The 17,422-nt window shown below is 27.7% G+C and overlaps 1 protein-coding gene across 1 annotated transcript in view; it reads right to left on the bottom strand.

The window, feature by feature from the left end:
- The window catches only part of LOC107436603 (beta-alanine transporter), a 164,787-nt gene extending 156,151 nt beyond the window's left edge, over nucleotides 1–8,636 (bottom strand). Inside the window, exon 1 of the mRNA XM_071179363.2 lies at nucleotides 7,484–8,636. Coding sequence (XP_071035464.2) covers nucleotides 7,484–7,843 — 360 coding nt within the window. The 5' untranslated portion in view covers nucleotides 7,844–8,636. The remainder of the gene's footprint in view (nucleotides 1–7,483) is intronic.
- Between the last annotated feature and the right edge of the window lie 8,786 nt (nucleotides 8,637–17,422).

The raw sequence follows: 17,422 nt of genomic DNA, 5'->3' as shown, positions 1-17,422 counted from the left end.
ACCGGTAATACGAAAACGCGTATAAGAATCTAAATGACGTAGAGAAGACATTTTGAAAATTGCAAGTTTGTCAATGGATTTATAACCGTTGAAATTTAATTTTAAGCAACAACGCTTAGTGCACGCCAAATCCTTTATATCATTTATCTGCACCGTCATTTGATAAAACAGCTCGACAACCCAAAATTTGCATACGCAAAACAAGTCTTACTGTATCTCGCACTAATGGTAATTTTTATATCTTCTAACCTTCAATTTTGTGGTGGCTATTATCATCAACAATTGTCCAGCTCTGTTAGACGACTTTTGTCGCCAATTGCGTGACATATTGGACTCAGAAGGGAATTTCTTTCTTCTAATATAGCGGCTTTTAACCCTTAAGTGTTAAAACATAACACTGTTAATAGTTTTTGCAAAGCTGATATCATAACTTAATGTATTTTTATAAGAGCCTGATTAAAAAATTGGTTACGTCTATTGTTTTTTCCTCAAAATTAGCAAAACATATGGCAGATAACACATTTAATGAGTTTGAAAAAAATTGCATAAAAACAAAAATATACTATTTACTCTGTTATAATTATCAACGCAATAAATTTTCAAAATTATTTCCTAAATAAAATAACGAAATAAAAAATTGTAGGTGTTATTTTTAATGTTCATTTTTAATGTAGTGGGTGGATATTTTATGCTTAATTGCGCAAGACATCGATGCAATATCTTTAAATTAAGTTATGAAAAACAGCATTAGCTAAGTTACTTAAATAGAATGCTGAATTTTAAAATTTAAGTTTCTTTGCTAAAATATGAAATATGTATTTTTAAATGGATTGCAGTGTAAAATATAGTTACCTTTAATTTTGATAAAATCCCCAGACCCTTAAAACAAAGCTATTTAACACAAAATACAGATGTAAGAAAATAAAACTTCATAAAACTAGTACAGGGAATTTACTGTTACAAATATTTTAAATGATTTGTTTCAGTTTTGTTAAATTTACATATAAATACATAGAATGACATATAAAACTAACAAACTAAAATCAAAAGAAGAGCTTCGATTTTCCGAAATAAATTCCCTTTATGAATATTTAAAACTTAATCTTAAAATTCTACATTTTTCGAAGGAGTTATATTTGAAAACATGTATATTTGCTGTAAAAATCGCTAGCAAATTTTTAAATAAAACATTCATCTTTAACTTAATGCATTTGAAACAAATTTAAACAGTCTTACAATGATAATTTACAGAAAATATATTATAAATTTATTAATTCCCGTTAAAAATAACTTTAACGAATATTATTTAAATTTGCTGTAACTCTGATAAAATCAATTTATAGTTATTTAATCATTATAATTCGTTTTTGTAAATTATTAAAAAACAAATTAAACAAGAATATATAAGTGGGTAGGAGCAAAATGCTGACGAGCAGCACTTTTGCTGCTAAAGGATGTCATTTTTACCTAAAACCAGTCTTTAGTGTTATTTCTACTTAGGTACTTTACATTTTTCCTGAATTTCCATTAGATATAACAATTGGAAGAAAGATTTTATTGCATGTATGACAATTGTGGTGTTTTTCGCTAAAAATTCTGTTTTCACCATTATGTTGTTACGAACCATTCATGTAAATTTTATGTTCTTCCACGTAATTTTATTTATGCTAAATAGTAGCTTAGAATATATCTAGAATACAATAATAGGTTCTGGTTATTAATTAATTCAGTTCATTAGAAGAGTGATCTAACTAAACTCAGTAGCGCGACAGCCCATAGAGGGCCAAGGCCAACTATGCCCATCTCAGTTTTCTTGACCTTGGGCTCTGGGGTGCAGGAGCAGATGTTCCGGTCAAGTGGTCAGCCGAACGCGGAGCATGCTTGGTACTCATTTATCGACCCACTGAAGGGATAAAAGGCTGAGTCAACCTTGCCCCGCCCGAGGATCGAACCAGGGACCTGTGGCAATCGGGCGTCAAAAGAGTGATCACCAGGTATATTATTCGTCTGGTATAAATTAATAAACTTTTACAAAATTTTACATTTCTCAAAACAATCTAGAAAATTAGGTGTTAACTAGAAAAAAATTGAAGATGCCTGTTATCTTTTTTTATGATTTAGAAAAAGTTATAAAATACTTTGTACTATAAAAGCATTTAGAAACGTAATATAGATATCATATTACTGAATAAAGTTTTAATTATTTATTCACGTCTTAAAAACTATAACAATTTATAGCATTTTTGCAGTTAATGAAGTGAGAAAAGAAAATTCTTTATTGAGTTGTTATTTGTTAAACGAATTTATACAGTCCGTTTCATGTTATATGATGAGTCTAACAAGTTTGCTTACTAGAGGGACAAACTCAAAACTAAGTAAACTGAAAATGCGTTCATATATGCGTTCGAAGAGTGTACAAGACATTGATTTCAATGAACACACGTAGTTTATTCTGTAGAGGGAATTGAGAGAAATAATATGAGCCAAAACTCACGTTTTGGGCGTTTTTTTTCGTATAAAATTTTCAATTTTTTGAAGAAAAAAATGAGGGAATTTTAAAGAAAAATGAATGAAAATGAAACTGTTTTACTCTAAGAAATTTGATAACAAAAGTGTTTGAAAACCACTCACCGAAAGCAAAAAGTAACGCCCCATTTTCTGAACAACAATCGTCTGCAGACTCAAGTGTTCTTTTTTTTTTAAATTTATTTATAAATAATTTTCTTTTAAATCCATTTTTTTAAAACTAATATATTTAACCTGGCCCGCAAGATTACTCGACTTCTAATAAGCCTATGAATTTAAAACTTAGCTATTTTTTAGAGCATAGAATGCTACTTAAATTTACTATAATTGGTAAATGTTTTTTTTTTTTTTTTTTTTTGAAAGGAAGTGGTTAACATAATTTTTGTAAGATTCCAAAACAATAAATTAATTTTAAAAAATTGATTAAAAGTGTTAAAATGATTTTTATGACTTCCATCACGTTCTACACTGTTCATGATTAGAACAGAAACTAAACTCCTGTAAAAACTCCACAAAAACTTCCGTAAAAAGTTCAAAATCCTTAATAAAACTAACATTTTTTTAGAAAAATTTTCAAAAAAGAATAAAATTATAAAAAAATATTGTACATTGATGTTTTATTGACTAAATCAGAACCATGTAGACAAATTAAATTGAAATGTGGCAACGAATAAACATGAAGTATTGTTACAAATTGGGAAAACCTTCTCAGAAAAACGCGAGTGATAAATAACAAAATTCACACATACTAGAAACTAATCACGATGGTTTAAAGGATTGACTTGAACTATGCGTATAATTTAAAGTAAGTATAAATAAGCTAGGAATAAAAACACAAAAACTTGTCTTATCTAAATTTACTATTGCGTCATAATAAATAGCTTCATAATGAGTTAGAATTTTACTACCTTTAGGTGGAAACTCTTCTGAACTCTTTGAAAAAAAAGAACTCATTCAAAAATTATTGGAATATAGTACTTGCGTTCCGTCTTAATTCCAGTCTTATATTAGAGTTTAACCTTGATATATGCAATATTTTCAATGGATCTGAATTTCTGATTGCGATAATGTTAGGAGTAGTAGGCAACGTCTAAAATATAGTTCTAGCAGTTTAGTCAGAAAGAATGTGGTAGTAAGATTGAACCCATTAATATTAATTTCACCTTTTGTGCGTTTTACCATATCTGGAGAAACATTTTAGCAAATAAAAAAAATTGCTCGCTATTAAAATGTAATGAATATTTACTACTTTATTATTGGTATTTTGAATAAAAGTTGACAAATTCTGAATTTTAAAAGTACAAAACTTTTTTACATTAATATATTATAGAACCATGTACTTTTAAATGCAAATATAAAAATGAGGCAAAATTGGTCAAATAGTTCTGAATTTATATTTTTGTTTTTAAATAATTATATTTCTTAGAACTTTTTACAAATTTATAATTTAAAAGTTAAAAATTACATTTTTTTAAAATAAACATTAATCGTGATTGGAATTGCATTGATAATTTTTATTAGCAATTTAACTCTATTCAGCGTTACTTTCTTTTTTCTTATATAAAAGTTAATTACATAGACAATTGTATTAATAAGCAAGAATTGTTAGTAAACCATTTAAATCTGTAATTAATTATGTTCAGTTGAGTATATTGCAACGCACTTTCATGCTTTAATCAGAAGTATATTTTGGAACGATTTACAGAACTATTTTGAAGCTCGACAAGCTTGAATATAACTGATTGCATTTCAAATGTGCAATTTATATAAACGTAGTGACATAGTACGTCTCGATTTCGTCTAGCTTTAATTATGAAATAATTATGTCTCAAAAACATGTTTAACTCGGGGAAATATTCTACTTGTTTTTTAATTTATTGTAAAACTACTGTTAAAACAATTAAATTATTTAAACTGTTTAATTTTATATATGATAATTATGTTAAAAATTTAGATACCATATAGGTGATAAAATTTCAAATTATGGAATTTGTTTAAGCAAAGAGAACGTCTTCTTTAATAACTCAACATAAAATTCCTTAAAAAAATAACTGAAACCTAGGAATCAGGAATCTAATGCTAAGTAACTTTTTAAAAATATTCAGTTTAAATCCCTTAATTAAGCACTCGTTGTTTCCTTCATTTTAATTCAAGACAGTAAAATAGTTACCATTTATTATAATTTCAGAAATAATTAGAAATATCATAACTGCAGAAAATATGTACCTTATTTAAGGCTCAATTATACTTTGATAGTAATTATTAATTCATTCGATTATAAAGATTTGAAATGTGTAAAATAGGATGAAAAAATGACCAATAATTACAATAAAGCCTCAGAGTGCGTAGCCAGATTTTTCAACAAAAAATACACACTTTCTAAGTACTTTTTAAGCACTCAAAAATAGGTTTAATCATTTTCTAAAGAAATCATAATTAGGATCTGGGCAGTAATAAAAAGTATTTTTTTCTATCGCTTAAAGTTCTTAATTTATAAACTTAATATCAATACAATTCGAAATATTTTGAAAAACTTTACATAATCATGATTAAATAACTAGTTTCTGCTAAATGTTGCAGAGAAAAATCATGCATTTTTTGTAATTTCGAACGACAATCGACACGGCAAAGAAAAAAATACCTTTTTAAAAGACAGAATATTAAGCACTTTTTACAAACCCCGAATATAAAAAGCAACTTTAAGAACTTTTAAAAAACGTAAATCAAAAATAAGCACCTTTAAGCATTTTTTAAAAACGATACACACCCTGAGTCTTAGTACAACAAAATCAACTTTCAACTTATTTCTCCGTATAATATTAGTTACTTATTAAAACGGTTTTTTTTTCACATTGAAATATCCTCGATTATAGCCAATAGATTTTTCTCATATAACTATCTTTTTAGACACTTATCTTTTCTTTTTATGGCATTTTTGAAGAAAAAAGTAAGAATAGTAGCTCGATCAATTCACTCTCACGTGCACTTTTTTATCTTCTATTTTGAAACAATTTTTTGTTTTGCATTATTTCATTTTTAACTACATTACTTCATTCAGATTTCAACTTTAAGTTTTCAAAAGTAAAATAAGCTTCAAAGTCAACGGTTTGTGTTACTACGTTTAAAATGCTTACTTAACAAAAATAATTAAAATTAATCATTTTAATTGATTTATAATTATCTAAGTTTATTAATAAAATAATACATTTTAAATGGGAGAAAAATTAAAGTGTACTGTAGTAATCCTAGGTCAAACTTCTTCTGGTCTAAATCATGGCTACTTAATTTTAAGCATTGAATAATGTTATATAATAAAATGAGAGCAAATAAAGCTAAAATACTCAATTTTATTATGTGGGTTTCAACACATCAGTACATTATCAGTAATAATTAAAGAAATAATTCTTACTTTCTTCTCAAACTATTTTTATGAAATTAAAAAATGGAAGTAATTGATTCTTTCTTTCTCTCATTTTTTTGGCACGTTGTAAGCAGATATTACTATTGTAATTTTTTTTTTGCATTACGATCGTATAAATGTTGTACCACACCTTCAGTTAATCTAAGCCATCTATAAATTTCTGAAGTTCTCATCTTTTACTATAGTTGTTTAAAGTTACCAATATTTACTCCATTCCGCTCAAGTAATTATTGTTCATAATTTTTTCAGTCTAAACTAGTTAATACCCTGTGATTCTTAAAGAACTTATATTTAATGATACTAGTTAAGCTTACGATACAACTTCATCGCATTCAGTAAAACTTGCTTCTTTCGAAGCATTTCATGTGGTGTAAAATTCTAATTTCATATCTATTGTAAAATTAACTAATATGAAATAATCTAAATACATATTGTATTCTAACTTTAAAGATAAGTATTTATTTCATGTTTTACATCCATGCATTTATTTTTATTAAAAAAAACCTCCTTTATACAACTATTTATTTAAAATATGAATCTTTTAGCTCGAGAATAATAATTAATAGAAGGTCATTTTAGCTCCTTTGTACAACTATTTATTTAAAATATGAATCTTTTAGATCGAGAATAATAATTAATAGAAGGTCATTTTAAAATATTTTTAAAAAATATATTAAATCTTCAAACAAAATTGACCTATTTAAATTTCCACCATTACATAAGAAGCCCTTACTGTTTAATGATATTCACGAGCCTGCTTGCTGAAAAATGCTCACTGAGGAAGAAATTAACTACCAGTAATCAAAAGTATAATATAAGAGAAATATTTTAAAAAAAATTAGTGATTACAAAATTCAAAACAGTGCAATTTTCCTATTTAATTCTATATAAATATATATTATTAAAAAAATCATGAATTTACTATTAAATAAAAAGGTAGCTCTAAAAGATAGTACTAAGTTAACAATTATATGATATTGGAATCAAAATTGTTGTTTTGGGTCAAAGTAAAACTGGCATTTTCATCATTTTTTGCTCTCAGTACTTCAGCTTTGAGTCTATCTTTTTATTTTCAATAAGAAGAGAACTTCAGAAAAGTTTGTTCGAATGACAAAAAATAGAAGATTTTTAATTCTTAAATCAATTAAATTGTTTTGTTTTTTATTTATTGTATTTTGACTTGCTTAAGGAGTTCAAAAAAATTCGTAAAATTTCGTTACTTGTAAATAACAGTAGGTCATAATTCTTAGTGGTTAAGGAAAAAAGAAATTTACTTTCAGACAAATTATTACGAAAGATCTCAAAAACTATAATTTTTATTACTCAATCGTAACTTTGAGTGTGAAAATTAAATTATAATTTTTTGCACCTCTGTCTTTAAAAATATCTGAAACATAGATGATAAATTGTCAGAAATAATAAATTCTTAAATTCCTGATTATAATAAAGATATTACAATTGAATTTGCATTCACATGGGGAAAAAATATCAAAATATATACTCTATTTTAAAAATACTAATGCATTAAAAACATACCGTTGTAACTATTGACTCTTCCTCATTGAGTATACTCCGGTCATATTCAAGCATGTTTGGACACGTCAAAGATTCGTTAAGCATCAAATCTATTGTTTTGTTTTTTAATAAAGTACATTCCGATATTGTTGGATTCAGGTTATTTTCTTCTCCTCTTGACCACATTGTTAAAGGTCTGTAAGTTCGATTTAAATCGGCCATAATATCTTGACACCAATGATTAGGTGTTAAGGACATAAAAATTTGACTGTAATAATGAGTTTTGAACGGCAGGTGAGATGGTAAAAGCACAAACCACAGCATTAGCTTTTGGTATTTTCCATAGTCTCCAACATCGTTCAGAATTTCATCCAAGTCCATGTTATCAGAACGTTTTGGATAAATTTTAAAAAAAAAATTCTTTCCAATTTATTTGGATACTGTTGCTTTAAATCATATCAATGCAATAGTTTAAAAGTTCTCTTACATTAAAAAATTTAGTTAAAAAACAGATACAAGCTTATGTGGTTTTCCTATAAACATTTTTGATCAGATATATGTTTTTCAAATTTTAAATTTGTTTCTTATTGTAAAATAATCGTTAATGTATTATAAGAGAAAAGTTTCAATTAGGTTTTACTTTTCTTACTTTAATATATAGTTTTTTGTCTATTTTTTCCCTAAATTAATATTAAATAGTAAAATGCATAAAATTAATCTAGTATTCTCTTAAGCAAAAACAAATAAAAATCATATTATAAATTACTGTTCCCTTACAGCATGTTAATGGTTAAAACCATTAAGACCAATAGCTATGTAATATACCACTATGATTACTTAAATTTAAATAAAAATAAAATATAAATTTCTAAACTGTCCAATCACAATTTTTTTGTGTTATGTTTAAAGCGTATTTTAGGCTATTCATTGATTATGCTACTCACAATAATAAAACCACTAAATATTTCTTAATATGTTCTTTTTTTAATAAATTAAATTACTATTTAGGAAATATTTTAATACTTCGGTTTAAATGAATTTCAATTATGATTTGAAATTAAAATAATTCGCAACATACAGATAGTAAAATTGCCGTTGTTAGATCCAATAATGTAAAGCAACTGGTAAACTTGGCCGAACAAATCAGAAACTTTTCGACCACGCGAAAGAGTGGAAAATACGAGAGACTGATTCTCCGTTTTATACTAAAAGAGTGGATGGGGCTAGGCGGGGTGAATATAGCGCATGCTCTTGAGTATCCTCATCTCCACGCCGTCATCATCTTCACTTGACTTGTAATGCACACCAACAGTTAACGCTTGTCATCTCGACGGGGGACTTAATGATATTTTTTTTTCCTTTTATTGTTGTGTACAGAGAAAGAAATTTATCATTTTATAAAATGCAGCGATTAAAAATATAATGAAAATGCATTCTCTATATACTGTCCCAAGTTGGTATATTGTAATAAAATAACTAAAATACGGTTATTATACTATGTTTGTTTTTCTTTTTACTATTTTAGACGAAAAGAAGGAAAGGAAGATTTTTAATAGTTTTTTTTTAATGTTTCAAATGAAAATGAACTATGTTTTCCATATACTGTTTCTAGTTAGTATATCGCTAATAGAATAACTAAAATATGCATATTATAATACTGCGGTCATTTTTTCTTTTATTATTTTAAAAGAAAAGAAGAAAGGAAGATTTTTTATCATTTTATTGAATAGTTCAAATAATAATATAATGTGTCTTCTATCTACTGTATCTAATTAATATTCCTCTAATAAATTGACTAAATTATGCATATTATACTACGATCATTTTTTTAATTCTTTTTTATTTAATAAAAAAAGGAAGATTTTTGATCATTTTATTGAATGGTTCAAATAAAAATATGTCTTCTATTTACTGTTCCCAGTGAGTATATCCCTAAACTGACTACTGAAATGAGCATATTAAAATTAGACATATAATGCTAATAGTTATTTCAATTGTTTACTGTTTCATTAACAAAAAAATTTGATCATTTCATTAATTGGTTCTAATAAAATATTATATAATGCGTTTACCATATGATGTTTCTAGTTAGTATATCTATAACTATGACAACTAAAATATGCATAATAAAGTTTCACATACGTTACTGATTACTTTTTCATTTCAAAATTTAGTACAGAGAAAAAAGTAGACTTATTTCATATTTTCATTTATAGGCATATTTTTTTAAAATAATGCTAATAAAAGTCTAACACAAATGTGTTCACTGTATACTGTTCATGAATTTGTAAATAATAGATATAATTAATAAAATGTGTAATGTAAAATTATGAATATTGTACTTATTATTTTTATTGCAATTCACTGAGAAAAAAGTACAGTTTTATCTTAGTATGCTGTTACTGTTCTTAGTTACTATATTGGGACTACTAAAACAAGCATAGTAAAAATACTCATATTTTACGTATGATTCCTTTTTCTTTGTATAAACTTGCACAGGGAAAGAAGTAGACCTTCAAATAAAAAGATAAATAAAAAGCAAATAAAAAGATAAAAAAAAGATACTGTAATTGTGTCCACTGACCTTGTCTACTATAGATATTGAGATATGCACTATAAAATAATTAAAATTTGCGAAATAAAATTACTTAATATACATAAAATCCAATTGATCTTTATTCGAAACATCAAAAACATTCTACGCGCAGCTATTTGAACTTTAAATACTTAAACAAATACTTAAATACGAGAAAAAAGTAATATTAAAATCATGAAAGCGTTATTTGTGAGATCATGATTTTTTAGTCTTCTGGTGATAAATATGCAAAGAAATAATTATGCTTGACCATTATTACAGTAATACCTATTTATTCGAGGTAATTAGTACGCTAATAATTATACGTTTTGTCCATTAATCTGTTAATAAGTTAATAATTTTTTGCTATTAGCACTCAATCTTTAATGCGCAAGCCAAGCGTTAATTATATTGAAAATTATTAATGCTTGGCTTTATAATTAATATTTATCTTTGACAAGTATAATAATAATAAATAATGATTTCGTATAAATATACTGATAATTGAAAACGTATTAAATAACTTATGGGAAAGAAAACATAAAATTACTATTGAAGAAAAATCAACAAAAATTTATTTATTAAACACTTTACTCTAAACGCCTGAAATGAATTATAAAAGTGGAATGAAAATTTGTTAATTTTCATCAAAATCTTGAAAATTAAAAAAAAAATCTTAAATATTTAAAAATAAAGATTTAATTGCGCATGAACTGTTTCATAAGAATTCAGTATGCCCGTATGAATATTAAGTAAAGTTAGGTAAGTGATACTTCTTCCAAGAAAACTTGGTAGGTTTTCAAATTTACTCAACTCACATTTTTTTGCAGTGAAATATGTTAGGATAAAAATTAAAATATAAAGGCAAATAATTCTTCCACTAGTGTTATTTTTTTAGAGAAAAATTAGCCAAACTTTATCATGTAATTATTGATAAAAAAAATCTCTAGTACCTCAAAGTTCTTTAGAAATATAAAAATATTTTTATAGAATTATTTTTTTTTCTTTATTCTAGTTTAATCACTAATGCGTGAAAGCATGCTTCACTTGCTCTCAAATGCACTCAATCTTTAATGCGTTTTAACTAAAATAATCTTTAAGAAGATTATTAAAACTTTATAATTGATGACAGTTAAAAAAAACCTAATAAAATGAGATAGGCAAGCAATTTTTAAGGGAAGTTATAAAACATGTAAAATAGACTTTAATATATAAATTAAAATGCAATTATTTTAAATTAATCTAAATTGTTAATTACTCCAAATAAACATTAGGGATGTTTGAAGTGATTAAATATCAAAAATTTATGTCGATAAAATTTTATATTTCGTTACTCCATTCATTAAAAAAAAGAAATTATATATTTTTTCTTTAATTAAATGTCATATAAACATCATTTAGACAGTATTCATAAATATTAATTTCCGTTATTTCTCAAGAGATCATTTTTTAATTAAATCCCCATGTTTTAATATTACATTAAAAGGCATTAATATATCTTATTTTTTATTGGAAAAATAAAACATGTTTTTTTCTCTCCGTTTAGAATAATCTCCTAATGAATATTTTTTCTAGAACATTTTATTATTTTTCCTCGAAATAAATTTGTTAAAATATGCATTGAGTTCACTTGATTAATTTTGTTAAAACAATTTTTTATAAATTAAATTATTGCTGCCATGAAAATATTGGAAATTATGAAAAACACAAATGTTATAATTAACAGTAAATAAGCAGTTTATTTACTGCATAAACAAAATAATACTAATTAGTTTTTAAAAAAAAGTTGCTATCATTATTTACTTAGTAAATAGGTATTTTGTACTTCATATTACCTACCTTAAAGTAAATAATTTAATGTTTTGATTTCCTATAAAAAAGTAATGCATTCCGTTTGTAAAAACCTTTCCTATAAGAAAAAATGGAATATCTAAGAATTTTTAAAAGCAAAATTCATAACTAAAATAATTGATTAAAATATGTAAGGTAAGAACTCATTTCTGATTATAATTGATTAAGAAAAATTACAATAAAATTTTTTATAATAATTTTTACAATGCAATTAAATAAAATTTTTGCTAATTGTAATTGACCTTTAGATCTTAAAATTAACCAATGAAACATGTTTTCTAAATGAAAACAGATATTACAACTAGCCTTTATATTGAAAGAAAATTAAAATTAAATCTAATTTTTGCTAATTATAATAAAATTTTTGCTAATTATAATCGAACTTCAGACCTTAAATCTACTAAGACATATTTTTATAGAAAGCTACAATTTTTATTGATTATAATTGACCTTTAGGCCGTACAATTACTTATTGAAACATATTTTTTAAATGAAAACAGATATTGCAATCAGCCTTACTTAACTTTCTTCTGAAAGAAAATGAGGATTAAATCTCTATGAACTTTTAAAAATAGAACTCATTACTCAAAGAATCACGATTAAAGTAGAAGCGCCAACTTCACCGTAATTGCATCTTTCGTCAGTAAAATCTTCTCATTTTCTCGGACCTTCTTTGAAATGCTTAATGGCACACAATTCTTTTGTACCGAATGTATTGAATTCATACAAAACTCAGGAAAAATGCATTTCTTTTGCATCCATAATAATTATATTTTCGACTGTTTACTATTGGACTCGTAAAAGAAATGGAAACATTTCGTCTACGCTTTATTAAGTTCTTTTACAGTTCAAAAACATGAAAAATTTGTTACGACAATTTAGTTTTCTATTCATAGTAATTATTTCCTGAAAAAGGAAAAAAAAACAATAAAAGATTGAGCAAATGAAGAATTTTGAAAGACGTTTCGTTAAAAATAGAAAGCATTGATTTCTATACATGTATTTATATCATGGTATTTAACTACATTGTAAAAATATAAGATTTTGCAAATAATTGTTGAGAAAAATACATTTTAACAATTCTTTTCATCCCATTCAAGTATATTTGAATAAAAGAAGTCTTGAACAAAACAAAGGTTTTAAGGTTATTACAATAAAAATTTCATTGCAGAATTTTTTTATCTGCATCATACACTCCTTGCAAAAATGTTTTATATGGTTCAAATAAATTTTCAATTGATCTAATCATTACTCCCCGTAACATAATAAAATAAATAGAATGCACTCTGAAAAATTACTTAGAACTGGCTACTTTTAAAGTAACAAAATTGGACACGCTACATTGAATACGCCTTCCCATTTTTAACGAAGTTTTGATTTTCATTTTTAGATTCTGTAGCTCGAATTTTGATGACCTAAATAGTCCCTAAAATTGCCCTTAAAAACAATTCATTTTAATTTAACATTAAAGAATTTTAATCCAAAACATAATTTTTTTTCTCCTAAATTTGTATAGTATTACGCATGTAATTGTATTAATACATATATTTTACGAGAAACTGAGATGTAATTTTAATTTAAATGAGTTTGGAAAACTTATGATGAATGCAAAAGTATCAAAAGGTTTAAGGATAAAGGAAAAACTGTTTTGATACACGTACACTTAGTGTGTAAAGAAGTTTAGGAATAGTCAAATCTTACTATTCACCATCTATCCTAAAAAAACAAACAAACGCTACCGGAAGTCTTGAGGTCCTCCTCTGACGTCATAGCATTAAAGAGACTATTTCTTTTTTTGACGCTCCGGCTTTGTTTGTATACACTCGGAATACTTAGTTATTCTTAATTTAATTTTTATGCTGCGTTTTTTGTGAAAAAATGTGCTCCTCATATTTTAAAATATCATATAAAGATATAAAAAGAAGTACTTTGGGAAATTATCCTAAATTGATATGCAATTTCATGATCGTTAAGATGCATATTTACACAATTTGGTTTACATCAGCAGAAATTCTTCTATCTGAATCTTATACCGGAAGTTGAAACAACCTCTACAAATACTACCTCCTACCGTGGAGAACATGAAACGTGGTCGAGAATAAGGTGAATATATAAAAATCTAATGATAGTGTCGCAGTTTTTCACTTTTTTATTGGCTGGAAAATCACGTGGTAGGATCCAGTTTTCCCACATTCATTTTCATATTGGTTCGGTTGTCATCAGCATAGAATTGATATCAGTCATGAAGTTATTGCTTTCCTATCAATATTTTGATTTCCCTAATTTAAAGAGTTAAAATTGCCTGTACTGTTATTACGTTTTTGATTTTGTTTTGTTTCTAAAATAAAACTTTAGGAGGATTGTTTTTTCAAAATTATTTTTATTAGAATAATGTAATTCTACATTTACATTTTAAGATAAAGTTCTTTTAATCAGCGTCTGATCTTATTAACAGTTTTACGGTTATTATTTTTTGTTGCTAATGACATTAGTATCTATATTACACTGGTTATCATAAATTAAGGAAAAATCACAAAAATAGCGATAACTCTTTCAAAAGTAAGCCAAACCGTGCAAAATTTGCATATGTTGTCCACTAAGAGTAGCTGAGTAAAATTGCAATATGCAAATTAGTGGCGCTGCACTCGGCTTACGTCATCTGCCTGGAGCATAAAAGTCCAAGTTTGAGAGAAAGCACACAAATTTTACTGTGATTGCGACATTGAAAATCTGAGATAGCCAATTCGTAATAATGACCTCTAGGCATCATTTGCCTGAAGAACTACGATGGAGAGCCATCGGGAGACTTGTAGGAACATCATATGTCACATGACTATTCATATTACTTTTATGAGAGTTGCGAATGGCAACAGATCAAAAAATAATAATAAAAAAAAATGAGTGTTCTAAAAAATGTCTGCTGATCATTTTTATCCTGTAACTCTGTTGCGTACAGACTAGAGGCAGGGCAGAGTCAATCAGAAGTGGCCAGATGGCTAAATGTGAGTCCATCTGTGGTTCATAGACTTTGGAGGCAATTTCAAACCACAGATTCGGCATCTAGGAGGTTCAGTCAAAGACGGCTAACTGTTACGACCAGTGCCGATGACCGATATTTGACATTAAGTGCACGCAGGAATAGAACCGCTACTCCGACACATCTTAGATCCTCTCTTGCTGCAGCCACCGGAAGGTTGGTGTCAACGTCAACTGTGCGCAGAAGGCTCCACGAAGGTGGTCTGTATGCGAGACGACCAGCCATTTGCGTGCCGCTCACATCACGCCATAGGAGAGACCGTTTGCAGTGGGCCCGACAACATGTCCACTGGACGTCAGATCAATGGAGGCCTGTTCTCTTTACGGATGAGTCCAGGTTTAGTCTAGAAAGTGACAGTAGACGTTATTTGATATGGAGAGAACCTGGGACCCGTTATCATCCATCAAACATCCGTGAAAGAGATGCATACGGAAGAGGCAGTGTCTGTGTTTGGGGAGGCATATCCTTAGGAGGGCGCACATACCTCCATGTCTTTCCAAGGGGAACCGTGAATGCTCAGGTTTATCGAGACAACATCCTTGATGCTTATGTGCGCCCATATGCCGGGGCAATTGGTGATTGCTTCCTGTTACAGGACGATAATGCAAGACCACACAGAGCTCGCATTGTTGATGATTATCTTCAACAGGAAACAATTACTCGCATGGAGTGGCCAGCTCGATCCCCGGACTTGAATCCTATCGAGCACGTTTGGGATGCTCTAGGGAGGCGTGTATCTGCCATCAATCCGCCCCCTCAGACCCTTGCCACGCTTGCAACTGCTTTACAAGAGCAATGGCTCTCACTTCCTATTGAACTGATAGACCGCATAATTGAAAGCATCACACATCGCTGTTTGTGCTGTATTGCTTCTAGAGGCAATCATATTCCATATTAAAGGTACTTTTTCTATTGCAAACCGATACTTCCAATTTGTTTATTTTATACATGTGCTAATTTCTATACTACTATTAATGTCTGATAATTTCTTTTTATGTTGTTTAATACCTTACTATGTGTTGTATATTGTGGGTAAGTTTCATAAAATTCCATGTGTAATTTCTTGAGTTATCGCGATTTTTGTGAATTTTCCTTAATTTATGATAACCAGTGTATATAAAACGCTAATACGTACGTATGTATGTATCAATAAAACCGATGATATTTCTTTTCTCGCGATGGCAACAGTTTTCATTTTTAATTGATTGGATTCGGCGCGCAAGAGCACGTAGTGAGCAACCAGATAACAATAACCAGAGTGAGCATTATCAGGTTGTTCAATTCAGATTCATGCACTAAAAACATGACAATATTTAATTTAAACTCAATTAGGAATTAATTAATTAATTGAAGTGAGAATGCTTTAAAAGGCCGCTGTTGAATTGATATTTTTCTACGGGGAGCTACCTAAACGTCTAAAAAACGTTTAAGTGTTTGTATTGAATGCATTGATTTTTTTTATATTTCGCGTTTATTTATGCATTGAATTTTCACGCTTTAAAATGCAGAATATTAGTGAAACAATATTTGATCATTTATTTTGCTAATATGTTTCTTATTTAGCTAATGTTTTGATTTTTTCACCATGTACAATCTAAATAGCTAATATACTTTTTTAAAAGCCAATAACAACATTGGTAGAATTCTTCTACATAAGTACAATACGATGTCTTTGATGATAAAATACTATGTCTTTGATGATAATATATTATGTCTTTGTGCTAGAACATTGTGCTAGAACATTGTGTTCATTGGCGAGTGAGCGCAACGAGCCATGGTTCACGGCGTGATCCACATAGGATTGCGTAGCAATTCTCGGGGGTTGGCGTGCGTTAGCGAGCAGGGGGCGGAGCCTCCTAGTATATTGATAAATATACATTAGACCAACTCTTTTAGCGTCCATTCTTCTGACGGGTATTTATAAAAGTTGGTAAAGATACCCTAAAATCTTGAAGAACTCCAAATAAATGGTAAAAACTAATCCCTAAGAATGGCAACAAAAAATTCAAATGAAACTGAAATTCGGGGCTCATTGCATGCGCAGCTCTATCTAGCATCTATTCACTTACAATCATTCAAAATCAGTTTGTGTTTCAGCATATTAAATTCCCTATGAGAAAATTCCCTATTCCCCTTATCATTTTTTTCATAATTAATACAAAAAATTCATTTTTCATCGGGAAACTTCCCTTTTTAAATAAGTATATTTTTCTTTTTATTCGGAAAATTTATTTTGCTTGATGAAATTTCCTTGAAAGTCAGGGTGAGTAGCCAAGTCTTTCAACAAAAAATAAGCACCTTTAAATACTTTTTAAGTGCTAAAATATAATTTTAAGCTTTCTATACATTAACATAAGGCAAAATACTTTTCAAAGACTTTACATGATCATGATAAAATAACTAGTTTCTGACACAGAACTCTTTCTTTTATTGTATTAACCATCATAAAAAGATCGAGATTTTTCGGTTTGATTTCAGAGGATGGAAAATGAAACCT

This window comes from Parasteatoda tepidariorum, chromosome 1 (genome assembly GCF_982258835.1).
Source record: "Parasteatoda tepidariorum strain Cologne lab strain chromosome 1, Ptep-v5.0, whole genome shotgun sequence".
NCBI classification, from domain to species: domain Eukaryota; kingdom Metazoa; phylum Arthropoda; class Arachnida; order Araneae; family Theridiidae; genus Parasteatoda; species Parasteatoda tepidariorum.
Note: the sequence above shows the minus strand (reverse complement) of the source record. Positions and strands in the feature narration are given on the sequence as shown.